Source organism: Rhipicephalus microplus, chromosome X (genome assembly GCF_043290135.1).
Source record: "Rhipicephalus microplus isolate Deutch F79 chromosome X, USDA_Rmic, whole genome shotgun sequence".
NCBI classification, from domain to species: Eukaryota; Metazoa; Arthropoda; class Arachnida; order Ixodida; family Ixodidae; genus Rhipicephalus; species Rhipicephalus microplus.
In genome coordinates this window covers 220,522,553-220,549,649 of record NC_134710.1, presented here as the reverse complement: position 1 = coordinate 220,549,649, position 27,097 = coordinate 220,522,553, and the positions used below count along the sequence as shown (strand labels likewise).

Here is a 27,097-nt window from a genome sequence, read left to right as displayed (position 1 = left end):
CGTGCAACCACCAGGGGCAGCAACTTTCAGCTTCATCTGTACGGAGTGCTTGATACATACATACATACATACATACATACATACATACATACATACATACATACATACATACATACATACATACATACATACATACATACATACATACATACATACATACATACATACATACATACATACATACATACATACATACATACATACAGACATACATACATACATAAATACATACATACATACATACATACATACATATAACTTTATTTTAACACCAGAGAGACTAGTTGAACGAGGTCCTAAGGCCCCCTCCACCCAGGTCGGCACAGGAAGGTGAAGACCATCCGCGATGGCTCAAGCCCTCGGGAAAACCGGAGTGCTTGCTCAACATCTTTTTTTTTTAGTGGACCACTGGTGAGCAGTGGGATTTACTTATTCTGGCGCGTAACCGGTATTATGATGAACCATCACTATACATGACACACCGTGACAACATCAGACGCCGACAAGCCTAGTCCCCGAGTAGCTTCGCACCTAAAACAACGGCAACAGCAACAACAACAACACTATTATTATTATTATTATTATTATTATTATTATTATTATTATTATTATTATTCTAACAATAATATAATAACCCTAAAAAGAGAACCGCACTCCCATCCAAAAGTTACATGTCTATGTGGCTATGCTGTAGAAGGAGCCTTGTAGTTTCTTCTTCAGAAAATGCCACGAAACACTCAGGCAACCCTTTGAGAGAAACGAAGAGTTCAGGTAAGCTATATTCGCGTCTTCGCCACTGAACTTGTCCTCTTGAGGGCGTAGAGCTTCAGAGGCAATACTTGCCGTTCATCCACAGATTAAGAGGCATGATCACGCCCAAAACGTGCTTAAAATAAACAAGCGAGATCTAAAATATTATTAACAGAAAGCCAAGAATTGATCGCAATAATTGAATTAAAATCACTAAAAATATTTCGTGAACAGGTGTCTGACACCCCTGCCACAAAACAGAGGGTGCTGCAGCCAAGCAAAGCGTGCGATCACTTTTCTTACTGGCGCTTTTTCGCTACTACTGATTGGGGAAACATTCTGATAGGTCTCGCTGCAGACGACACGTCTCTAAACAGCCTTATAAAGAAGGAAGTCAATAAAAGGCTGCAAAAGGTAGCGCGCACGTCACATACCGAGTTTGAGAGTCTCCCTAACAAGGTTCTGCGCGTGCTGGGGATGCCCTTCATGCTCACCTTAAACATTCACATTATCGACACTTCGGTAAACGGAGCAGTGCGAACTCTATATGAACGAGAGTCACTCGTGGCCACACAATGCCCTTTATCATGATTTACAGTATGGAGCTGCATTTAGCGCAAGATTTTGGCCGACACCAATCGTTACAAAAGAAGGACATTTATTTCAACGTCTCATATCTCACAAAGTGAGCGCGGCCTACTCAGCTAGCCAAGCAACGCAATTTGCGATAAAAGAAAACATGCTTATTCCGCAACGTGCGTGAGCGATAAATGCGTGGCCACATAATTCTCCACCATCCATCTCTTGCAGTGGATTGTCACTACGCATGCTGACGTTGTCGATTACATTTACTATACCAGTAGCTGAACTTACGTTCGCTGTTGTGTGCTGCCACTTGGCCGAGCAGGCGGGCGGCCAAGTCTACTTTTTGCCGCAGCAGCTCGACGTGTGTCTCCGGCAGCTCGACATCTACCACGTGGAATGACTCAGTAGGGGCTGCTGTGTCTGCTGGGAAGGAGCTGAAGCTTGATGTGCTGTCGCACACCACTGATTCGACGCTCTCCAGGCGCTCCTCCGGGGTCGACGCAGTGGTGGCGTGCCGCGACACCCGCACCGCCGGCCGCTCATCGTCGCCGGCTGGTCGTTGGCGCTGTGCGATTTTACATGCGAGACCAATGCGCTATACGTGCTGTTCGCAATGCATAGTACGATACATTACGCAATACCGCATACCTTACTGCCTTCGTTCGGCAGTGACAGCTATGTATGCGTTCCTCCAATAACATCCGAGAACTCGAGTCATTCACTTTGTTGCGCTCAGAGCAAAATTGATGCACTCATCTTCATTGGCTCGAAATTCCTTACACTGATAGCATCATGCTCCCAAGTTAATTTTTGTAATATTTTTATTTTAATTTACCTTTGTTTTAAATTTGAGAAATCCTATGCAAGACAATATCTACCTAAAGACTGTTACTTCAAGAGCCAAAGCCACTGTCATGAGACAGCCCATTCACTACCTCGTTATGAACACTCGCAGAAGCGAACCTCCATGGATGTGGCCACCTGCGCTGCCTGAGAGCCGAACAGCTAGTTTTCGGCTCAGTCACAATCATATAGCGCTCTACAGTGATACGTTGTGCAATGTAAATGCAAGGAACCCATTCACCTATTTTCCTATTAACCTAGCGCTATTCATAGCCAACATAACCATTAAGAGGTGAAATAAATGCAGTATAAGGCACAATCAGCTTTCCGGTGTTTTTTTTTGTTTTTAAACATACCTTAAGCTCTCTCACTGAAACAAAATTACACAAAATTATGAACACCCGAACTAAGCTTCTTCACGCATGTTTCGTTAGGCACAACATGACGACATATAGTAGAAGTTCTCCTGAGCATGACGAAACTTCTGGGCCCATGGCCGACTGGAGTTTTACAGTCGCACGCTTTGAAAGCATTAACACGTTTCTTACAAGACAGCGCGATTTCTGACAAGTACTAAGAAATAACGAACTTTCATTTGTATATCACATGTACTTGTTATGTGCAGTATCATGTGACACCCATCATATGTGTGTACTGAAGTGAATGACGTGTCGACTATATGTACACACGAGCGAATACATCTTCATAAGGACCAGACATGTGCTTTGCTGTTGTGTGATGGTTGGACCGAATAATAATGAGGTACATTTTCAGAGACTTCATTCGTTGACTTTCGAACATTCCCTTCCCATTTCGTTGTGATAGGTGCGTATAAGTGTGTCTTTGCATCTCTGTGACCGAGTGTTCTCTTTTCCATGCACTGCTTCATATGTTTTATTTTAAGATACATGTTCAAGTTTCACTAGAGGGCTAATGAGTAGCCGGCACCATATTTGGGCGTGAACATCTCCCTATATATCATATCAATAAAAAGAAGGTCTCCTGGTTTATTTATGCTTACTACTTTGAAGGCATTCACAATTTTTCACGCGTTCGCACTTGCATCGAAATCCTCATCTGTCCTATGTATGCGTTGAACGCAGGCACAGCGCGCGCTGCTACCGACCTGGTATCGAAGGATGCGAGCACGGTGCTTGCAGTGTAGGCAGCCGGAGCCGAGGGCCCAGAATCCGAGAAGGGCGACGCACAGCAGGGCCTGGCGGCGGCCCGACATCAGCGCATTGTGCGCCTATGGCGCCGCCCTCACTGCAAGGCCGGCCTCAGCGCTGCTGCACCTGCTGCGGCCAACACAAAATGTGCACCAGGAAGAAGAAAAAAGAGGATATTGCTGAGGTCTACATTATATCAACTCAGTCTTAAGATTCCGTAGCACTATAGTCAGTACATTAAGCAGGACTTTAAAAAAGAAAGGAAGAACAGGGGGAAGGGAGGGATAGTTTTCGGATCAGCTGGCTTAACCACGAAAAGGAAATAACGAAAATAAATAAAGGATAACATAACGACACTCATCTAAAACAAAAAAAGGGAAAGGATCCAAATGACGAAAACAACAAAAAGAGAACATCACGCAGCCTATATTGTTCGTTAATGAGACCGCTTGTTCTTAAAGTAACGAACAACCAATTTTTCTCAGCCCATTTTTTTACGGCCCGACAAAAAACTGACCTTTCGTAGTGTTTGTACTTGCAGTAGTTAATCCTGAAAGCACGTAGTTATTTTACAAGCACTATTTTCTGATCTGGCAGGACCTTAACACAGATATACCTTTCCTCCAGCAACACTGAGAATTGATGGCTATGCCGCCAGCCCTTCTCCCGATTTCGGAAAGCTGTCGTCGTTCTAATTTAGAAGGAGTTCCTGTAACTATATTCAAACACGTTTATTTTGAGCATTTAAACCATTTTTGGAAATAACAATCTGTTACGATGGGATGATGTGGCATTATACACGTAATTACCCGTTTTTGTACCACGTTGTGTGCGCCTACGTCCAACGTTGCCTGTGTCATGGATGGCTTGTCCTGGCAGCGTTACTGTTTTGATACGTGAGCAGTATCCAAAAACGCCTCTAAACATATGCAAAGCCATCCCAAGCAACAGTGCACGTCATTTCTGAGTCGAAGAAGAGGTAGCAAAATTCGTAGAGACTTGAAAACTTCGAGCACGTAGGCATAAGCACGTTGAAAAGTTACTCAAGATGCACTGGCAAGGACGGGGTCATTACGTTGTTGAGGAACGAGAGACAAGAAGGCGGCGATGAGGCCATGCTGGGGCCACAGCTTTTATTTGCGACACGGGTGTAGACGGGGTCGCAGCTTCAGCGTCCAGTCAGGCCAGGAGCTAGGCCGTTCTGTCCTGCACGTGGCTCGCACCTCATGAGCCAGGCGGCTCTCTTAATTAGCGCGGCAGCTGGCCAAGACTTACGCGATGCTACAACGTCACCCGATGTCAGTGCTACGTTAATGCGTACTATTAACGCGGCCATATATGTACATTTTCATGGAGTACTTGATATCTTTTGAGATAAAGAACCAACACTATTTCAATACTAACAGAAAAAAATCCACGGAGTGATTGACGATTGGTGGGGTGAAGCATTCGTCAGTCCGTCCGTGCTTTCGTCCGCCCATTCTTTCTTGCTTCCGTCCGTCCATGCGTCCGTTCGTACGTCCGTGCGTGTGTTCGTCCATGTGCCCGTCTATTCGCATGACCATCGGTTCATCCGTCCTTCCGTGCGTCCCTCCATGCGTCCATCCATACGTCCGTTCTTTGTCTGTCCGTCCATGCGTCTGTTCGTGCGGCCGTCCCTCTGTCTGTCTGTCCATCCGTCCATCTGTCCGTCCACCCCTCTGTCTGTCCGTCTGTCTGTCTGTGTGGCCGTCAGTCCGTCCATCCGTCCGTCTATCTAGTGAACACTCCATGTACAGCCATTTCACATCTTTTCATTATATACAAGTGCCGCCATCGAGCGGACATTCTAAGTACCACTTTTTCGGGTAGGTGCCACCGATGGCTACATACACCATCGGAGGATGGACAGACCCACACCGTAAGGACCTCTGCTACTAAAACCATCAACCACATACAGCAGTCAATGGCCGCGTGACCAGGTACATAATAATATCGTTCATGTTTTACAGCGAAAGCTGTTATGACATCTCAACTCGGGTCACGCGCCATTGTCCACCACCGCCACCACTGCCACCACCACCACCGGTGTTCGTAACCACTTCACGCGAAATTAGAAAAAAAAAATGACACAGTGAGACTGGAACCTGGATCCGCCGGGTGCAAGCCCAGTATTCTACCACAGAGCCACACCCGTGCTTGGGAGTTGTTGGCAAACTTTCCTTAGGCATACTTGATGTCGGGAAACCAATCGCGTTAATACGACTTATAAAGCGTATTAAAACAGCGTAAAAACAACCAGTCGTCGCGCAATGCGAATAGCGTAACGAGTGGACCTTCCAATGCTCCAATCTATTACAAAAGCTTGTTCTCGTTCGGCTAATAACTGTGGCGCATTATCACTTCATCAGGTATAATTCCTCATCGTCTTCAGCCACTGCATGAACCATTGGCACAAAATTCCTTGCAAGTGTTTAGCGGATACCATGCTTCTCAGAAGAATGGCGAAAAATAGCATAGCAAATGCCGGCCTACTACCCCGAAAATTTTATTATTATTGTCTTAGTGGGTATGAAGCAAGTGTGCTTGCAGTTACCCAATGAGTGTTTTCAAAGGCTCTGAAAGTGCGCTCTTCTAGCTTTCGCTGTAACTGTGCTGCGCCTTCCACGCAGGTCTGGTGTTTTTTGTTTTTTTTTTTGCACCAGAAGCACCACAGGTCATTTTTCATGACTTTTTGTGTAGAAATCAAAATATAAATTCACAAAAAAAGTGTTGTTTGAGTGAATGTGATGGACAATCTTTCTATCAGTGGAGTAACCTCATTTCATGTTATGGAGTTGTTAGTCTCTTTAACACGTGCAATGGGGCTTTAGATAAAATACATAGATGAACCCTCTTTCATAGCACTCTTTATAACACGAAAGTGAAATGCGTCTTCACAGAGATAGCGGAGTGTTTATATGGCGTTGTTTCGCTACAAGAGCGAAAAAATGAATGGCATAGCAACAAGCGGTAATTTCAAGCAAGGAACGTCTCGCAGCCCGCATTTGGCATCACGCTCCTCAAGCAGGAAGGACGCACTAAAAGCACGTATACAGAAGACAAGTGTGAAGTAACATCTATCGCAGCTTGCCCCTTAAGCACGCCGCTCAAGCACAAAGGCTGCATCAAAAGAACCCAGAAATAGGCGCAGGACAAGGGCGAACAACAGTTACAACTGTTATTGTTTGTGTGTTTGCAGCGTGCTGCTTTCGCAAACGCGGCCGCTGCAGCGGGTGAAGTTGCCTTCGATCTGTCTTTAGCTTGAACTTAAAGTTTACGTGAAAGCACAAAACGTACAAATCACCTTCATCATGAGATAAGAGCGTGCATACGAGATACCACGCCCTAGAAATTTGCGTGCGCATTGTAACGTGCAGGGCGATGAACTTAGAATGCGCCCCCTACGCCGTTCGAGCCATCTCGCTTGTGATAACAAGAACACGCTTAAACATACGAGATATGAGTATCACCATCAGTAAACAGTGTATATACCTGTAATGGTGTTCGCCGTAATAATGTCCGCTAAATAACTTGCGCTTTGTGGCTTAGCCGACTCGCGCCGCTCGCTGAGGAGCGAGGGGTCATACATGTTCTCCTCCCGGTGACAAAACTTTTTTTTCTAATTCGTTCCCTGCCAGCTCTGAATGTATATTTAACAAACGTCACATCCATCACAAAAATACGTCACTGTAGCCATTTTGGACCCGAGCATAAAAGAATTTCGCGCTAAAAGCTAGGTAATGTTGAATAACTGTAGCCAGCGCAATCTCACTATTGTTGGTATAAGCATCTCACGTGCTTTCACGAACAGAAAAAGCTTGCATTTTTAATATATTACGCTTCTTAGCACGCCATCCCAAAACGCAGATTCGCACTGGCTTTGGGACGCACAACCAGCCTTACAGACTGGATTATTGAACCTGTACTAACAGTACTCAACCTGACGCATCAACTCCAGCCCACTGTGATTTTAAAGCTAAAAAATGCAGGACGCTTGATTTTCCCTTCAAGAGTGGAGCACAGGAGCGCAATCGCTCCTTATTCGCATCGCCTTCTGAATTGATTGCCTGGTTTCACATTTCCCGCGAACACCTCAACGAAGCCGCAAAAAAATAAACGCATTTCCATGTAAAATAACGTTTTCTTTTTTCAGAGCAAGTACTGCTTCGATGTGCCCACTGCGACACAAGTTTTCCTTTGCGCATTGGGCAAATTGGCGAACTACTCACTACACGTCCTTAAGACACCACACGCACCTGCGCAAGTGAACACGTTGCCGATGCTGTTGCTCAGAATGATTACAATATGCGCGTGTGCTTTGTATTTGAAGCGCCTTTTAACCAAACACTTGCTGCGAAAATCACACGTTTTGACACCAGGCCATATTCCACGCTTCTTTCACAGTAATATTACATGCGTTAAGTTCGAAGCTCCTTGCACTACACGACATAGTCTGTTTTGTTTTTTCGTTGTTTTCTTAACTTTTCGCACTTGAGCGAATCTGTTGACTAATTCCTCATTTCCACGCAGAAGTTCTGCGTTCAACAGCCACTCAAACAGAATAACGTTTATTTTTTCTTTATTTGCAGTCTTCCTAAATTTCCGCTGCCCCGCCACGGTTGTCTAGTGCAGTGGCTGAGGTACCTGGCTGCTGACCCGCAGGTTGCGGCATCGAATCCCGGCTGCAATTTTGATGGAGGCGGAAATGCTGTAGACCCATGGGCTCAGATTTTGGTGCATGTTAATCAACACCAGGCGGTCGAAATTTCCGGAGCTCTCCACTATACGGCGTCTCTATTAATGATATGGTGCTTTTTGGACATTAAATCCCACATATAAATCGAGCTCAGTCGGCGAATCTTCTTCAATGTAAATCTCCTGTCTAGTACAAAAACGTCAATTTATATATTGTGGGCATTTGTTATTTACATTTTCTGATCTCTGCGGGACCTTCATCAGGAACATCCATTTGTCTTTGTCCTCATCGTGAGCGTCTGCCATCATTATCAATATCATGTGAGTGCGCACTCTGCTCGTTCGTTTTCCGAGGCCTTGCATGCCTTTAATAAAACTCCGTCGAAATCATGAGGTCATAATATTCAACTTACAGGTGAATTTATCTTGTTTACCTTTTTTTATAAATAAGAACCTGAAGTCATATGCAAACTTAGTACCGGGCTTCGAAGTGGTGCATGCACATTTCTTTTTTCCCCTTTATTTAGGTACATTGTTAAACGTAGGTTAAAGACCTGCGACGTCGTTTTATCACCGAGCTTCGCATAAAAAAAATACTTTTGAATTCTTTCCAGGTTGGTTTTCATGGATGTTTCTTGCTTTATTTATCAAAACAAGACACATAGGAAATTCCACAGATACAGAACATCTCCTTATCACAAATATTCCTTCTCAAGTTGTTGTTTTTTGTAAGACGTAAAAGACCACGTCAAACCTAAAAAACATATGCGCAAGTAGGAAACCAAGCCTTCTTTTAATGACCATGCAAATAGCTCAGACTCTAAGTGATACACCATGCGGAAGTATGAATCACGGGCTTGAGGAAGAAAGCAGAAATGGCGGTCTGTCACGGATCAACAATCGATCATTTTGTCTTAGAGGTATTCCGGGCCTGTGGCCAAAACCCGCAACGGCACTAATGGTGAGGCCAAAACGAAGTGCCCCGAACGCTGCGTCAATTTCAGAGCTGCTGCAAATATTCGCGCATGCATGAAAAAGGAAAAGAAAACACAGTGTGCGCATGTGCACGTAAAGTTGTGCACTCCACCAGAATCACCGTTTGTGCGTGTGCTGAAATATTGTAATTCTGGATTTTACTACGAAAGACAACGATATGGTATTCAGCTACGCCACAGCGGAGATACTGAAATTCAGGATTTTATTCGCCAAGACAGCTATATGATTTTCAGCAATGCCAGAGCAGGAATGTTCTCATTCGTGGTTTTACTCGCTAAGACAACGGTATCATTCTGTACTTCTCCAAAGCGGAGATATTTTAATTGCGGAATTTACTTGCCAAGAAAACGATATGATTGTGACCTACACCATAGCGAGTCACACTCGATTAATTTTATCGATCTTCCAATTGAAAATCTTGGGTTGGCTGATGCTGGTATAGTTGGTGGATATGATGCAAATGATAGTGGATATAGTGGAAGCTGTAGTGGTCATAATGGCTGATGACGGCGAGAGTGTAAAAAATGGTGGTCGATGGTGGTGGTGGTGGCGAGCCAAAGGTAGCGTCAAAAGAAAATGCCGGCTGATGGTGGTGATTCAAAGCGTGTTTAGTGGATGGCTTGGTTAACAAGCTGGATGATGGTGGCATGATGGAAACTTGGTGGATGATGGTGGCATGATGAAAAAGCAGGTGGCAGTATGTAATATCAATAATTATTCGTAGAGTTTCACTCTGGAATGCGCAGAGAAATTTGTTTAAGGTCGAAAGAAACCAACGCCGCTCATTACGTTTTCTAGCACTTCTTTTTTCTGTGGTGTCAACAATGCTTCAATTTTTGTGGAGCGTAGAATGTGGCCGTCAATGTTTACATTTCGTTCACGTATACATCAGTTTGACATGCGCGATGTGGTTCTTTGTTCAGATGTTCAGAAGACTAGAGGTGTCACTGTGAACAGCGACAGTAAATGTGTTACATCGCCGCGCAGTTGTCGAGCAATAAATGAGCTCCAGTTCGCAATGACCCCTTCCAACGGTAGACCCAAATACAGCCACGCAAGAAACGCAACTCTGGCAATTTTCGCAAACCTCATTACTTGAGCCGTACTTTTAAGTTGACAAAGTGTGTACAACGCGAAAACGCATAAACTTCTACATTTTGATTTATTGATATGTGGGGTTTAAAGTCCCAAAACCACTATATGATTATGAGAGACGCCGTAGTGGAGGGCTCCGGAAATTTAGACCACCTGGGGTTCTTTAACGTGCACCTAAATCTGAGCACACGGGCCTACAACATTTCCGCCTCCATCGGAAATGCAGCCGCCGCCACCGGGATTCGAACCCGCGCCCTCGGGTCAGCAGCCGAGTACCTTAACCACTAGACCACCGCGGCGGGGCATACTTCTACATTTTACATACGTCGAGACGAGTCCCAGTGAGTTTGACTTTCACCCTTCTGTTCTACCACCATGATTTCCACCAAAGGTTAGTCCTACCGACCGAGCACGTACAAGTATTTTCGGCGCTTCTGGGTTTTAAGATACATGATTTTGAGGAGGAATATTGACAGTACAGCACAGTCATGGCATCATTTAACCTAAATAAAGCGTTTTTATAGTTTACAGTGTCCGCGCAAGAAGCGGCACACATTGATACGACGCGGTGCCAGCACTTCCTGCAAACTTACGCCTCCCCTCACCGACAGCCACCGGTCGCACTCGCCGGCACTTCTCTGTCTTTCATGCAAGAACACAGGCTTGTCCATTCGTATGCATACTCAACTGATATGATAGCATATTGTTTTGTAGCCGTTATGTAGTTGTTACTTACGATAGAGCTACAGCATGCAGTGCGCTGGCACGACTGCGCTGTACGTTGCGCGAAAAGTATCGCATTACTCAATCACTTGTGTGGGCGTATCTCACAAATGAACCTGGAGGCGTCATAAAGCCTGAGCAGATGTCGTCCTCTAGTAAGAGCGAGGAACGGATAATAAACTTGCAGTAACCACCAGTAATCTGTACCTGATCCTCAGTCCACTTGGTTTTTTGGTTTTTTTCTAGCGGTTGTGAATTGTAGGAAAAACATGGCGCTCTTGCCATTATCGCAGTGGAAATCGTTCTAGGCAGCAGTCGTTTGCGTTTGATAAATGAGCCAGTTTCGGTAGCAGGTGCGGATCTCGTCTATCCGGAGTAAGTATATAACTATATAACAGACAAAACTGAAGGTGAATGGTCAGTTCGTAAGTTCACTGGTGATTTAACAGTAAAGTTTCAACAAGTAGGTAGGCATGGCGCATAACAAAGCGGAAAAAAAAGTCGGCATGGCACAGTGGTAAGCGTCTTCAGTTGCAAATCCGAAGTTTGTGCGTTTGAATCCTCGTGGTCACGCTTTTTTTGGTGGTTTTTTATCGTTTTAATGAAGTTCTTATTTTTAATTTTTTTATTTAGTGGCGGCTCGTCACGGTGATTCTGACACCGTTTAACACTCTAGCACTGGCGGCACTCCAGCATCCACCATACGGCATGTGCCACCAATATTTCCCGCACCATAATCCACCAAAATGGTGGAATCGACCATTAGTATGGTGGACGTTTTTTTCAATACGGCTGAAGTTCATGGAAGTGCACCTAAGTGAAAGTACGCACGAATTTTCGCCTTTCACCCATATTTACATGGGCCCACCGAAGCTAAAAGCAGACACCACTGCCTTATTTGAGCGGGTTGCGAGTGCATGAGGGTCCGCGCGCTTAATTTCTCTTAACAACAAATCCCGTCCAAGTTTAGCTGTCATGGTAATTTTGCATTATGTTTACTAGAACAGTCAGTAAGTATGCATTACAAAAATAGCAGTTAGGCCTTCTTGAAGCAGGAGCTTTAGAATATGCGGACGAAAGTCTGTCTTCCTCCGCCCACGTGAATGTGCCGAAATTGTGGGCGTGGAAATCTATGCCATCTTGGTTTCTTTTGGTGTAGTCGTGCTACCCTGCGATGAAAGGTTCCCGCTGCTCATGAATCCGAAGTGCGAGAACGCTAGAATTCCTGCGACCACAGCCTCTGTTTCAGCCTAAAAGTGCTATTTGTGTTCACATTTGAAACCTCTCACACCACTTTCCGCAAAAAGCAGGGATGGAAGTGTCCATATACATGTTCCGAAAGTCTTTTTATTTATATTTCATAATGTGCTTCAGCTATCTTTGGGCTGTATGAGGTCGTGTTCAACAATGAGGCAAAAAGCAACGAGCACATGACCCGTCCTTCTTCTAAATACGTTTCATGCAATCTACTACGACTATATGTGTTACATTTATAAAACTAAATATCCTCACTTTTGCAGGACCCAAGTAGCCAGGTAATATTACCATGATGAGTGATAAGGAGGAAGGAATGCTTCTTATATCACGTGTATCACCCTTTGCAGATTAAAAAATGGCCCTGCGTAATCTAATCTCGAGTGCAACCCACGAAAGCAATCGTTCAACAACTCTCGGATCGCATTTTTCTAGCGACCTCGCTCTCCTCAAATATTCGCGCATGTATCCAAGTGCAACAGGTCGCGCTCACTGTCACCTTATCTCATTTCCTTTACTCTGACCGGCAACTTACACCTGCATCGTCCGCTGCGACCACGGCACTCCCTCCGTCTTCAACAAGTGCAAAGCAAACTGGCCTGCGCTGTTTGAACAGCGCCAGCTCGGCGGAGAGCCGAATGAGGGCGAGTGAAGCGTGCGTGGGCAGAGGAAGAGGAAGGAACTACGAATCCGGGGCCGGGGAAGTCGCCGTGGGCCTCGGGCTGCTTAGGAAAGGTCGGCAGGTGCGCGCACGAGACCCCGGGCGATCGATGCGGCCCAGCTTCCCCGGAAGACCGTCCCATAAAGATTGCCGGCGCTCGTAGCGAAGCCCTGCGTCCGAAGTGCGCACGCCCGCCCGCGGTTCTCACGCTCGTGAAAAGAGATTGTTCTGGAAGGGGGTGCAATCGGCTTTTCCTGTCCGTAGCTGACAGCTCTGTAAAAAAAGAGCCGCGCCTCGGAAACACTGCACGATGGCGTTATCCGTAAAGGTTCCATAAAGCTCGTCAAATCCCCTGCGCGGTCTTTATCGCAGAGACGCAGAAAGCAAACGACGTGTGCTGTGCGCCAAGCGCGAGACGCTGACGCTGCCCTCGAATGGATTTGTGTTTTGAGAGAGATATATATATATATATATATATATATATATATATATATATATATATATATATATATATATATATATATATATATATATATATGGGATATATCACAACGGGAGCGTTGTCAACAAGGATAAATATATTTATTTCCCAACAGTTTCGGGAGGGGACCTCCCTTCATCAGGGGATGAGTTATACTGACATGAACTTCCTTGCTGCCGCGTCCCTCTCGCCTTGAAAGACGTTTGCGAGAGTGAGAGGGAACTGGAAGAAGGAAAAAAAAGAGAGAGAGAAAAGACGAAAAAAGAAAGAAAAGAAAGAAAGTAAAAAAACAGGAAGAACCACTGTCGACACTGGGAACGAAGCCAACTGTCCGTCTACATCCACCTATGGTTCATATCACGTGCTGTTCAGTTCTTGGCGTGTGTCGGGCCACCCAAGATTGTCGCCGCGGTGCCGGGAGGGTCCGGGACGGCGTGCCTAAAGAAAGGGGTTTCCCCGTAATTGGTCGTTTGGTCGTTCGGCGGGCGGCGGCCAAAACGACCAAACGACCAATTACGGGGAAACCCCTTTCTTTAGGCACGCCGTCCCGGACCCTCCCGGCACCGCGGCGACAATCTTGGGTGGCCCGACACACGCCAAGAACTGAACAGCACGTGATATGAACCATAGGTGGATGTAGACGGACAGTTGGCTTCGTTCCCAGTGTCGACAGTGGTTCTTCCTGTTTTTTTACTTTCTTTCTTTTCTTTCTTTTTTCGTCTTTTCTCTCTCTCTTTTTTTTCCTTCTTCCAGTTCCCTCTCACTCTCGCAAACGTCTTTCAAGGCGAGAGGGACGCGGCAGCAAGGAAGTTCATGTCAGTATAACTCATCCCCTGATGAAGGGAGGTCCCCTCCCGAAACTGTTGGGAAATAAATATATTTATCCTTGTTGACAACGCTCCCGTTGTGATATATCCCATACCTTCACGAAGACTAACTGGCCCATTGAATTATTACTCCCACTATATATATATATATATATATATATATATACCTTAAGCGGCACCAAGGAGATTGAGGTCGAGTGTGCAGCCGCAAAGCTTACGGGCTTTTAGTGCAGAGCGTTGACTTTGAGCTCACTCAGGTAGATGCCTCCCATGTGTGTGTGTCGGAGCTTTTGTGCATAAGGGTATAATGATATGCCAAGATGGAGCCACATGTCGTTGCTTTCACGATCCTTGAAAAGCAGGCTACCTTGAAAGCGTGCACGTACGTATATAAAAACACACACTTGTTGCATTTTTTGCCGCTAAAGCTTCTAAAATAAGGCCAGGATAGACCGCGGTGCGCGTGGCAAGAACATTTCGTGCATACATGTCACATTTGGCTCTTGCATATACGGTGAAAGCGATCGAAGCGTCCTTCGTCACTTGCGTATACGTCGAGCCCATTCAGCCTCGCAGGACATGCCTCTCGGTGTGTACATGATGCGACTAATGTGAAAGTTGCTTGTACCATAACGTAGCGCACGCTCCGAGCACCGAGGCACCAAAATCTTTTTATTCATACTCACACTTTTTACTTTCTGTCGTCATTCATTTTTCGGGCACTCGATTTCAATACCCGCTTTTTGGGTGACCTAAATCACTGTGCTGACTGTGGCTGCTCCATTTGCAAGCAGAACGGAATCTTAAGACGAGGGAGAAAAGAACTCTTTCCGTCTTCGGAAGCATTTAAGGCGATGAATTACTGCCCACCAGTGCGCGCAACACAATCACGACATTGGCAAAAAAATGCAAGATAGCAGTGCTACGGCTGAAATCTGACTGCATGCTCTATAGACATACAATAACGGACGCTTGTGTGCGCACTAACGTTATACAATCCTCGATACGCTAAATATTTAAAATGAAGGTAGACTTGCACCGTGAAAAATACTAAAAATACATTACAAGCCTGACGTACAGCTGAGAGTGCAAAACACTTTGTACATGTGAATAAGTTAAAGAAAAAAATGGAAATGAAAAATTCCCAAACTAGGGTTTGCTCTCAAAATGTACGGACATCACTGCGCCACGTCTTTTCACAAAAATCTACACTATGCACAAAGCCGTTTAATCGTCTTAGCCACTTTTTTACGGTTTATTAGTTTTTATATCACCACTGCAGCTTGCGACCACTGCGGCGCGACGATAGACCACGTTCTTTCTTGCTGCCCCCTATTCAGCGTGCACAGACTGCCGCTAGCTGCTGCTTTAGCCAACCTTGACGACAGCCCCTATAGGACCGTCAGTGTTCGAACGCCAACACGAACGCTCTTCGCACCGAAAATCAATCAAGGCCTTATTGAACTTTTCGCGTGGCAGCGGCCTATTGAATACCACTGCCACTGTACGCTTTTCTCCTCTTCATTTATTTTTTTCATGTGTCTGCTTTCCTATTCCTTAGTGTAGGGTAACAAACCGAATGCTACACATGTGGTTGATCTCCCTACCTTTTTCGCCCTTTCTGGCATTTTATTCTCTCTCTCATATATATATATATATATATATATATATATATATATATATATATATATATATATATATATATATATATATATATATATATATATATATATATATATATATATATATATATATATATATATATATATATATATATATATATATATATATATATATATATATATTGTGTGTGTGTGTGTGTGTGTGTGTCACCAGCCTGACTACCCCCGCCGGACAAAGGCCTCTCTCATGTTTCACCAGGCAACTCGGTTCTGTGCTTGCTGCTCCCACTTTATTATGCCCGCCTGGCCACATGTCTAGAATATATATATATATATATATATATATATATATATATATATATATATATATATATATATATATATATATATATATATATATATATATATATATATATATATATATATATATCACGGCTGGTTATAAAAATAACCAGCCGTGAGCTAGTTATGTTTTCATCCACTTTTCTTTCTTCTTACGTGAGCAGCCGAATACCTAAGCCACTAGACCTCGGCTGCTTGGCTGCTGACCCGCAGGTCGCGGGATCGAATCCCGGTTTTGGCGGCTGCATTTCCGATGGAGGTGGCAATGTTGTAGGCCCGTGTACTCAGATTTGGGTGCACGTTAAAGAAATACAGGTGGTCGAAATTTTCCGCTCCCTCCACTACGGCGTCTTTCATAATCATCTAGAGGTTTTGAGACGTTAAACCCTGCTTCGGCAATATATATATATATATATATATATATATATATATATATATGAGATATAACAGACAGTTATGCCAAGGAATGTATAGGGGAAGTTATTAGAACAAATGGAATGTCGATAAGAAGAAAGAAAAGTGGGAAAAAAAAAACCAGCCGTGAGCAGGAATCGAACCTACGAGCTTTCAATAACGCGTTCGATGCTCTAACCACAGAGCTATCACAGCGGCATTCCCTCACCCCACTTTTTTGGGTTTTTATGTACATTTAGAAGTAGTAGTGTCGGTCAGGGCCATCTATAAACCAAGCGGCGAGTGTGAAACACCCTTTTATGCGCATGTGTAAGATCACGTAGCACGTGAACTTATTACGAGCGGGCAGCTGATCAATAGTCCCTTGCATACAACCTAATGACACCAAGTCTGCCAGTGCGAGACCCTCGTTAATGAATAAGGGAAAGAAGTGTATACCTAAGGGTTCGTTTTTCCGTGTTCTGACACAATATTCATGAGATCTAACAGACAGTAATTCCAAGGAAAATATAGGGGCAGTTATTAGAACAAATTAAAGTCTTCACGGCAAAGTACGAGTCCTCAACGCGACGATTTGAAGGGAAAAATAAATAAATCTAGTTTTCGGTTCACTAAGTATTACGACTTGGTAGCGTTAGCCACCACCTGATCTAAAGGGTATAGCCATATCAGTCCATCCATCCATCTACTCTACCATCGGCTGCTGAGCGGAAACCGAGTGCTTCTCTCAGTCTCCTGGATCGTCGCCGTACGTGTTGGATCGTTGGTGGAGATTAGACGAAGCTGAGCGGCGGGTGCGGCAAAGGGCCGCTGCGGCTCGAGCTCGTCGCCAGACAGACATGAAGACATACAAACAGGCAGACAAAGGAAAGCACGGGCGGACGCACTGACGAATAGATGCATGGACGAACGCATGGACGAACGGATGGACGCTTCGCTTCACTCATCATCATTCATTCCATGAATATGCTGTGAATATTTTTGTATATTGTCACCTCAATTAAAGAGGCCATAAACTTCGCATGCGCCAGTCAAATCGCTTTCGTGCGTATGCGTCAACCATAACACTGTTAGTTTAGTTGTTATCCGAAAGACAAAAGTTAGCACCCCAATACGGTGTCACTGATACCGATTCGTAAATTGTACATAGTTATTACTGGAAGGATGGTGTAAATGCCTATTTATTACATAAGTCACGCGCACTTCAATGTACACTTCCCTCGAACCCTACATACTTCCTATCTGGTTTCATCTCCATTAATGCATCACACGCTATCAGCATTCTGACATTTTGTTACCTCTTTAGTTGCGCTGGCTGCAATTCCCGGTCGCAGTGGCTGCATTTAAACACCACCGAAATGCAAAGAGTACCCACGGGCTCACATTTAGGTGCACGTTAGAGAACCCAAGTGGTCGGCATGAATGTTTCGGCCCAAGCTATGGAGTGCCTCAAAATCACATCAAGATTTTGGCCCGCGTATTACCAGCAAATAAAATCATTCCCAACGATGCCGTATGCTGTATTCCGCATGTGCATTCGCCCGAAATGACAAAACAGATGCGGTATACGGCATTTGTAATCACACCCACCTTGGGAGCCCCACAGCGATCGTCGATGGAATGTTCAGCGAAGCTCGTAGGACAGCTTCTTGCGTGACGTGACGGGATGGTGCACGGTATGGGCGGCATCTAGAAAGGAGCAAGCCAGAAAAAAATTTATAAAAATTGGGCAAATCCTACATGCCTTGAAAATCGGCGTTATGCGAAGCATACGGAAGGTAGGTGACTATGTAGTAATATTTCTATTGTGGAATACGTCATGGAAATGACGCTAAATATATGTACAATTGTTCCATGCACAGACATTTGTTAAGCAGTCGCAATAGTTTATATAATCATTTTGCACTTGCGCAACGATGCCAAGAGCAACATGAGTATTACCAACACCAGGAGCGATAAGCTGATATTAAGCGCTGGTGCTCACAAGAATGAATGACCTGGACACTGCTACACAATTATTTTCAGTGAATGACACCAGACTACAACTGACGTTAACCCGACGTGAACTCTGCCTCATAGGAGTACATATGCAATGTTAGTAAGATTGAATAGCCAGCACAGCAATCTCAAATGACGTTTCACAAACATTAGTGCCTATTTGAAAAGTAGTTCCCGTGTCTTGGCATGACTCTGGGGTAGAATACTTCATTGCCATGCAGACTGCTGCGGTTCGATTCCTGATGAAACCCTGACATTAATTCTTTCCATTCATTGCGGGAACGCTACCAATGTCAGCTTTTTCTCAACGCTCACGCGTTCAAATTGCCCATGTGTGTTGGCGCCACTCCTAAGTAGATATTGAGTGTCAATCAGCTGTGGCTTATTCCCACATACCATTGGCACACAACCGCCCGCGGTTATGTGCCACTGTCGGACAGAAAGCGTTTGACGGCGTACGCGACGTGATTGTGACATTATTCATGTGTTTTGACCAGCACGTTCAATTTGTCAAATCATTTACCCAACGATACCAATTTTGGTTTATGCCAATCTCTTTAACGTCTCCTTAATCAATTTAACGTCTGCGTGCTCTCGCGAAAGCAGGCAGACGTTAATTAGATAGATAGATAGATAGATAGATAGATAGATAGATAGATAGATAGATAGATAGATAGATAGATAGATAGATAGATAGATAGATAGATAGATAGATAGATAGATAGAAGGCAAAGGTGCTTGCAGTACGCAAGTAAATGCTTTGCATGTAATAATGAAAGCAAACATGACGCTAAATATTGTTCTGTGCATGGTGGCTCCAAATTTTGAGTTCACCGTTCTGTGCACCCAACGATAAAAACAGGAACAGCACTTGCCATTTGGAGTTCAGTCGTATATAGTGCCCAAAAATTCAAGCTGACGCATTTCTACCACCCGAAACACTAATTAAGGCTAGTCCCAATCATGCGTACACTAGTCGTGCAATGACCGCAATTGCAAGGCTTCCACGTCTAGCCTTTACGTTCATTACATTTATTGAGAACGGGTTTCATTTAACCATTTCCTGACCGTAGTGATTATCCGCACTCCTTTCCTCCCATTTCCGTCCCCTCGTTTTTTCCAAACACTTATGTGGCATCACTGCATTGAGTCGACAGATAAACACGTGTAGTGGTTTAAAAAAACAGCCGTTTATGAATCGCAAACTATTTTCATTCACCATCCTTGCGGTATTTCATGCAACGGAGTGGCGAGTTTGTTTTAGTTGGTTAAAGTTCGCATTTGAACAGATTTTTACGCACGTTGGGCCACTCATGGAAAGGTTTGGAAAACAAATAAACAGGACAGCATCTAATACACAGCTTGAAAGCTTTGTTTATTACAAACAGTATACACTATACATGGATGAAAAGGTATTCGTAGACAACACCTTGTTTCCAATTTTATTGAGTTCGTGTCAGCTGTTTATCAGTCCTTCGTATGACAAGCGCTGCACGTTTACCCGAGAATGTTCGTACGTTAACGTAGCAGAGCATTGTTCAGGGATGCACAAACGCCATAAAATAGCATCAAAAAAACTATAATCGATGGGTTTTCAAAGTGTGTAAACGCTTTTTAACGCAAAAGGATTCTGGTTTGACCAGTATGTGTATCCTTTCTTCTGTGTGTGTGTGTGTGTGTGTGTGTGTGTGTGCGTGCGTGCGTGCGTGCGTGCGTGCGTGCGTGCGTGCGTGTGTGTGTGTGTGTGTGTGTGTGTGTGTGTGTGTGTGTGTGTGTGTGTGTGTGTGTGTGTGTGTGTGTGTGTGTGTGTGTGTGTGTGTGTGTGTGTGTGTGTGTGTGTGTGTGTGTGTGTGTGTGTGTGTGTGTGTGTGTGTGTGTGTGTGTGTGTGTGTGTGTGTGTGTGTGTGTGTGTGTGTGTGTGTGTGTGTGTGTGTGTGTGTGTGTGTGTGTGTGTGTGTGTGTGTGTGTGTGTGTGTGTGTGTGTGTGTGTGTGTGTGTGTGTGTGTGTGTGTGTGTGTGTGTGTGTGTGTGTGTGTGTGTGTGTGTGTGTGTGTGTGTGTGTGTGTGTGTGTGTGTGTGTGTGTGTGTGTGTGTGTGTGTGTGTGTGTGTGTGTGTGTGTGTGTGTGTGTGTGTGTGTGTGTGTGTGTGTGTGTGTGTGTGTGTGTGTGTGTGTGTGTGTGTGTGTGTGTGTGTGTGTGTGTGTGTGTGTGTGTGTGTGTGTGTGTGTGTGTGTGTGTGTGTGTGTGTGTGTGTGTGTGTGTGTGTGTGGGGGGGGGGGGGGGGGGGGGGGGCTTATATTTATATATCTTATATTTCCTACGACTCAAATCGGCCTATTTTAGTTTTAGCTTATGCGCGTGCTGGTGGTCTCATCTCGTGTATTTCAGTGGCGATAGTGTACAATGCCCAAGCATATGAAGAAAACACTGTGCGCACCGCAGTGACCGAGATAGCTACAGTAAAACCTTGGTGATACGATAAGGGTTCGTACCAATTTTGGGACGATATGAATTTCTTTGTGGTCCTGGCCAGGCCCCATTAGCCTGCATTGTAATGGAGTATGGCTCTTGCGCACTGTTTTTTAACCCGCGACGTTTGATGCGAATGCACGCTACTGCGTAAGCTCGAGCAGGTGTCGCCTGCGTTTCCGCGTAAGAAACGGCAATGACGCGTGGCCGTGGATGCCCAAGCGTGGGCATTTGCACCGCGCTGCCAGTTTGGCAGGATCGGCCAAAATCGGTGCGTGGTATCCTCTGAGATTATGCGCGCGAACTTTGGAAGACCTAATGCGCCTTGCGCCTTCATGTTTAGATTACGGACACTGTTGGCATCGCCCCCCCCCCCCCCTTTCTTTTTTTCGGCGCATTGATGTGCGTTGCACTGCTCGAGGCAGTGATGTTGTACTGCTTTTAGACATGACTGCCAATTCAATGCAGGCCATGTCCTCGCAATCAGACATCTCACAGAAAGGGAACGAGGACCGAAAAACAAAGAGAATGGTCTTGGTGAAGGAGATACACATCGCAATGCCTAGATGCGCGACTGTTGGGGACGCGCACCTGTGCCAACTCTCCGATTCACACGGGAGACAAGAATTTTGAGCAAACCACCCAAAAAGAGCCCTCGCACCACCACAATAAAAAAACAACACGAAAGGACAACTATTCTAAAGCTTTCTGGCTCCACGCCTCCGTGGTCTAGTGGCTAACGTACTCAGCCGCTGACCCGCAGGTCACGGGATCAAATTCCGGCTGCTGCGACCACATTTTCGATGGAGGCGAAAATGCTGTAGACCCATGTGCTCATATTTGGGGGAGTTTAAACAACCCCAGGGGGTCCAAATTTCCGGAGCCCTTCACTACGGCGTCTTTTCTAATCATATGGTGGTTTTGGGTCGTTAAACCCCACATATCAAATTTTTGTGGCCTTTATCTCTCGTGTGGAAAACGCTCTTTAGATGACCTTTGCCGTATTACTTAGACGTTAGGAGAAAAAGCGTACTAAATTACCAGGAGCTACTAGTTGTCATGGGTCCATAAGCACCTGCTTCCATGCATGCACCGTATATTTAAGGGTAAAAGTATGGACTTGGACGTCTATAAACATTTCTGAAAATTATTCGGAGTTGTTCCTGTGGTGGCTGTGAACTTAAAAAACAATTGTAAAAAACACGCACCAGCTTTTTGGTTTTCCATACTAGATTTTTGTATTTTCTGGCAATACGAATTTCGGATGATACGCATGCTTTTCGTTACCCCGCGAGATTCATGTTACCGATATTTCACTGTATATGTTAGTTGTAGAAGCGCACCATTTTTGAATTGAAATGAGCCTTCAGAGCCGGCGGAATCATTCAAATAGTTTTTATTTCGCAAGTCTGCTTTCCAGATTCAGCTCATTTATTACATTCCAAACACAGCGTTTATTGCCTAAACGATAAGCAAACTACAATCACGTTTGGTGCGAGCAGGCTGCTCGTTCTCGCATTACACTTCTGCGTATATAACCGAACTTAATACTGGGATAGCTTGCTCATAATGCTGAACTGCAGAGCGCGAAATTCGTTGCGGGACATAAAAGAGCACGCACAGCACAAAAGACAATCGCTAACTCGCAACCATCTTTATTGTGAAAAAAAACGTTTCTACATATATAGAATATACAGCCCGTATGTGCAAATGCAGTAGCCATAAAACCTACAAATGCGTACCTTATCGAGAAGAAATGAAGTTATTGTTTCAGTAATACAGCTGTTGTGTTGCGCAACAAAAAAATTCACATTTGCATTCTAATCTGCATTGTGCCGACATGTCCCCTTTTTTGAGTGTATCAGTGGCTATCGTGGACAGTCCCCTTGCGCATTATAACCTTCCTCATGTAAGGAATACACAGGTCTCTCAGGTACGGACGCGCAGTAACGTAGACGCATGTCACATTCTTCTCGATGTGGGCACTTTCGGTAAAGCTTGATGATCTGGAACAACAACAATGTTTCGCGTCGTCTACATGGTTGATTGTAATAAATAGGCCTTTGCAAAACTTCTTCGGAGCCCTACCCGTCACGCTTCGCACGCAGACCTTTCGGAACCCCATGGCCAACAGTGCTCGCAGAAATAATTACGAATTGCCGAACACTCATTTTTTTATAAGCATCCTTCTTTATCGTTAGCGTTTTGTTAGTGTTACGTCTAGGTTGAACGGTTTCTACCTTTCTTCCAATGCCTCAGGTTTTTTTTTTTTATTATGCCGAAATATTACGTCCTATTTGAGACTTTAGAGGTATCTCCTCTCACTCCCCTCTATGCAAGCCTTCCTCCCTCCTCGTGTCATAACTGCTTTGACGCTCCTCTCAAGGAACGCGCAATGTTGAACTTTATGCATTTCCTACTTTTGAACTGCCTGGCAGAGCGTCCACAGAGGCTTCAAGTCCTTCCGTTTCCCGAAGGCGCGGAAACTCCCCGAGCCCTGTTAGGTGCCAAAGATGTGACCATTATGCGAAGACACGTAGGCTTCGACAGTTCCTTCCTTATATACATGCTTGGCAAAAAAATAATGCACGAAAGTGGAGGTAAAGCATGTTGTTCTCTTTCCGTCAGGCTTATTTCTCCCAAGGTGTTAGCTCGTGCCACGGCAACTTCGCAGCGGCGAGACGATGTGTTGAGCGCGGCCGGCGGTCTCGAGAGGAGTGCCGCTACGGCTCGTTAAAACTTGTGCACGGCTGCGGCTTCTCTTTCGAGAGCGCTGACCGAGGCGCGACTCCGCCGCAGTCACGTCCCGCGTCACTCGGACACCCGTGCTAATGGCCTGTGCGTCCGCTAGGAAGGTGCGGGCATTAGGCACGCCGCTTTCCCTCGAGGAGAATGGGAGGAAATTCCCAAGCCTTGCTAATCAGACGCGCAGTCCGCAAGCAAAAAGAGCCGACATTGCTTCATCCACCTTATCGCAGTCCAGATAAACAACAAGATAGCGTATCGGCACGGAAGAGGAGAAGGACTGGCGGAAAAGCAAAATGAAGGGCTCTCACGCAGCTTGTTTTCTAAGCAGAGATGAAATGCTTATAGAGACCTGCTGCCTGGCTTAGGTATAGTTCTCCGTCACTTCTCTAGAGACCCGCGGGACCATGCAGACTGAAAGTGCTCTCAAGAAGAGTAAAGTATTAAAGAACGTGAGTAGACGGGCATTGGTCTGTGAAATAAACAAACGGTGTCCGGAAAGCCCACGCTCGTTTTAGATTCTTACTAATCAAACTTACATCTTTTAGACATATTATTACGCTTAATTAAATTAACACACACAGACACACAAACACACACACACACACACACACACACACACATATATATATATATATATATATGGTTTGGTAGCTAAAGTAGGTGAAAATAAATGCTGTAGACGCCCGTGTGCTCAGATTTGGGTGCACGTTAAAGAACCCCAGGTGGTCGAAATTTTATGTGCCCTCCAGTACGGCGTCTCTCGTAATCATATGGTTGTTTTGGAACATTAAAGCCGACATATCAGTCATCAATCCGAAGTTTGTGCTGTGATACTGAAGCTATGTATTTTATTGTTACTACCATCGTGTAGGAAAATGAAGAGTTACTGCTTTTTTACCTTTACTTTACTAGATATATTTAGTAACGGTAAGTCTAAAAGTATTAACTCACCTTGCGGATACCAATTGCAGGGTTGCCACTTATGTAACAAGCAGTTACTACCCAAATTTATCAAGTACTGCAACCATTTTTTTTTTTCAAAAGTGTAGAACGTGTATTTTATTGATGAGGAAAATGCCCATTTTTTGAAGACCAATTATGGTGTGGGTAAACAGAAAATACTATTTTTTTTCATCTCCATGAAGCACTCGCCACTAATGAGGTGTTCAACTTGGATGTTGACGACTCTGTACGTTCTGTTAATACAGCCCCGGCCCTGTCTGCCCTTCATCAGCACCACTTACTAGGCTCCAAGGAAAGCAAAACACGAATTATTAGGGAGTTTTAAAATAGCGTTAACAGACGTTGAGGGCTTTTTGGGTGTAGCGGGCGCCATATGAATTTTAGAACCGCGTTTTCCCGCCCCAAAAACCCAAATGAACGATCAAAACCATCATAGCCTCGACACCAGCGCATTGCGAGTAATGTGGGTCACAAACTATTTCAGATTTTTTGCATACGGATCACAAGCGTAAAAAGGGCACGAGTTACGATGCTTGCGCAGTGGCAGCAACCGCTCCGCAAGGGCTGGCGGTACGCTGGATGCACCACACCTTCGCAAATTTATGTGCTTGCTTAAGCATTCACACACTCATCGCAGAGGCCACGAAGCAGAACCTTGAAGATGTCAACATATTGTTTTCAAAAAAGCTGCAGCTTACACACCACAAGGGTTGCTCGGGTCAAATATTGCTGAATATTTCTCCATTCCCCCCGGGTAAATGTTGAGCCGGCACAAATAGTGAGCTGGGCACTTCGCTAACTTGGAGGACGGAATGTGATTGGTAAGGTAAGCAAACAATTGGACCCAAATTTTTCCGAATTGTGAAGCAACCGCGAGAAAAAAAGAAACTATTAATAAATATAATTTTTGTATATAGGTTTGCTTTTTTCTTGTTCGCTGTTTGTTTGCATGGTCACGGTAAAAGGTCTACACTGGGCGAGGGCAACTAGAGGGATATATACACGGAGGAATTACACGAAGCCAAAACAAAAGATACAAGAACATTACGCATCGTGATTGGCGAGTGCAAAACTTCGAGATGGACATGAGTGAATAAACGCATAGAGCAAGAATCGATTCCGTTCTAGGAGCTCATATTATGTTTTTGCTGGAATTTTTTCTTCAATTAACATTAATGTATACCTGACACAACGGAAATCAAAGCGAACCCCTGAGCCTAATGATTGCGAATACGTATTCTTTCATTTTGTGGCACAAACACTTGGCTGAGTTCACGCTGACTCCGTTACTACATTACGCGTGCACACTAAACGCTACCATTTGCAAGCCCAGAGCACTACTGCACGCCTGATGTGTTCTCATGTTTATGAAGCGAACAGTACGACTTCGCGGCACAGATGATGTAGGGAGGCGTAGGCACACCTTCAAGGGCGGAATGTTGGGTGCCTGTCATTGGATGCGCCCGTGCCGCTTCGCAAGGCAAAACTGAACTCGCAGTGCCGGAAGCCGCCGAGCCTGCTGCTCAATCGAAGGAGACGAGAGTCAAAGCCATGTGAAACACGAGATCCTGAGGCAGTTGAAGGGTTCTACTTTGCTCTGTCGCCCCGTTAAGTACACCGCAAGTTAACGCGCATGCATGTAAAGCAGTGTGGCTGTTTACATCGATCAAGGCAGACACGCCAATGTGAAAAGAGCATGGTTGATTATCACTACAGTTTAGTGAAAGTGGTCGGCGGAGCCACTTTCACTGATCTACCTTGTCCTAGACGAGAAAGCTGACATGGTTAACTGCACAGCCCCAGTGAACAGCGACGCTTCCGGTTACTTTTTTTTTTTTTGCAACGAGAAGAATGGACAGATTCCATGAAACAGCCATCACCAATGAACGCCTATGCATGTGAATCAGCAAGAAAGTAAGTGGTGACATATATACTAAGCTTGCGGGAAAGAGGACGGCTGGAGATAGCATATCCGCGATTACATCGACCGCGTGCTAAATTTTTACACGTACACTTGCACAGGAGAATGGGTGGTTGACTGGTTATACGGCCCTTTTACTTGGCCTCGACGCTGCAGCACTTGGTGATCCTTGTGGGTACATACCAGTTATTTTTATTTGTGTCTAACGTGGAAAGTGCGGAGAGCTTTAGTTTACACCAAGAAATCAAGAAAATGAAGATGAAATGAGTTATGGTAGCTTTTGATTGATATGTGGGGTTTAACGTCCCAATTATGGTAGCTTTTAAACGAGGTTTGCACACTTCGAGCATGAGAAAAGATTGAGGCAGATTTTATTAATAATGTCTACGCGAAACAAAAGGTGAATCTTCAGTGTCCCTCTGTTAGGGAAATGTGCTCATCGTATTTAGTCAGTGCCAGCTCCAGTATCTCGGTGACTGAGACATAGCTTGCGCAACTTTCCGAGCAACTTTCTGTATCC

The 27,097-nt window shown here is 44.8% G+C and overlaps 1 protein-coding gene across 1 annotated transcript in view; it reads right to left on the bottom strand.

Moving 5' to 3' along the window:
- LOC119187551 (putative G-protein coupled receptor CG31760) overlaps positions 1-27,097 on the bottom strand; it is a 186,650-nt gene that overhangs the window by 80,695 nt on the left and 78,858 nt on the right. The window contains exons 2-4 of the mRNA XM_037435692.2: positions 18,069-18,167; positions 3,305-3,476; positions 1,624-1,900 (exon numbers count right to left, since the gene is read on the bottom strand). Of these exons, the coding sequence (XP_037291589.2) occupies positions 1,624-1,900; positions 3,305-3,412 (385 nt within the window). The 5' untranslated portion in view covers positions 3,413-3,476; positions 18,069-18,167. The remainder of the gene's footprint in view (positions 1-1,623; positions 1,901-3,304; positions 3,477-18,068; positions 18,168-27,097) is intronic.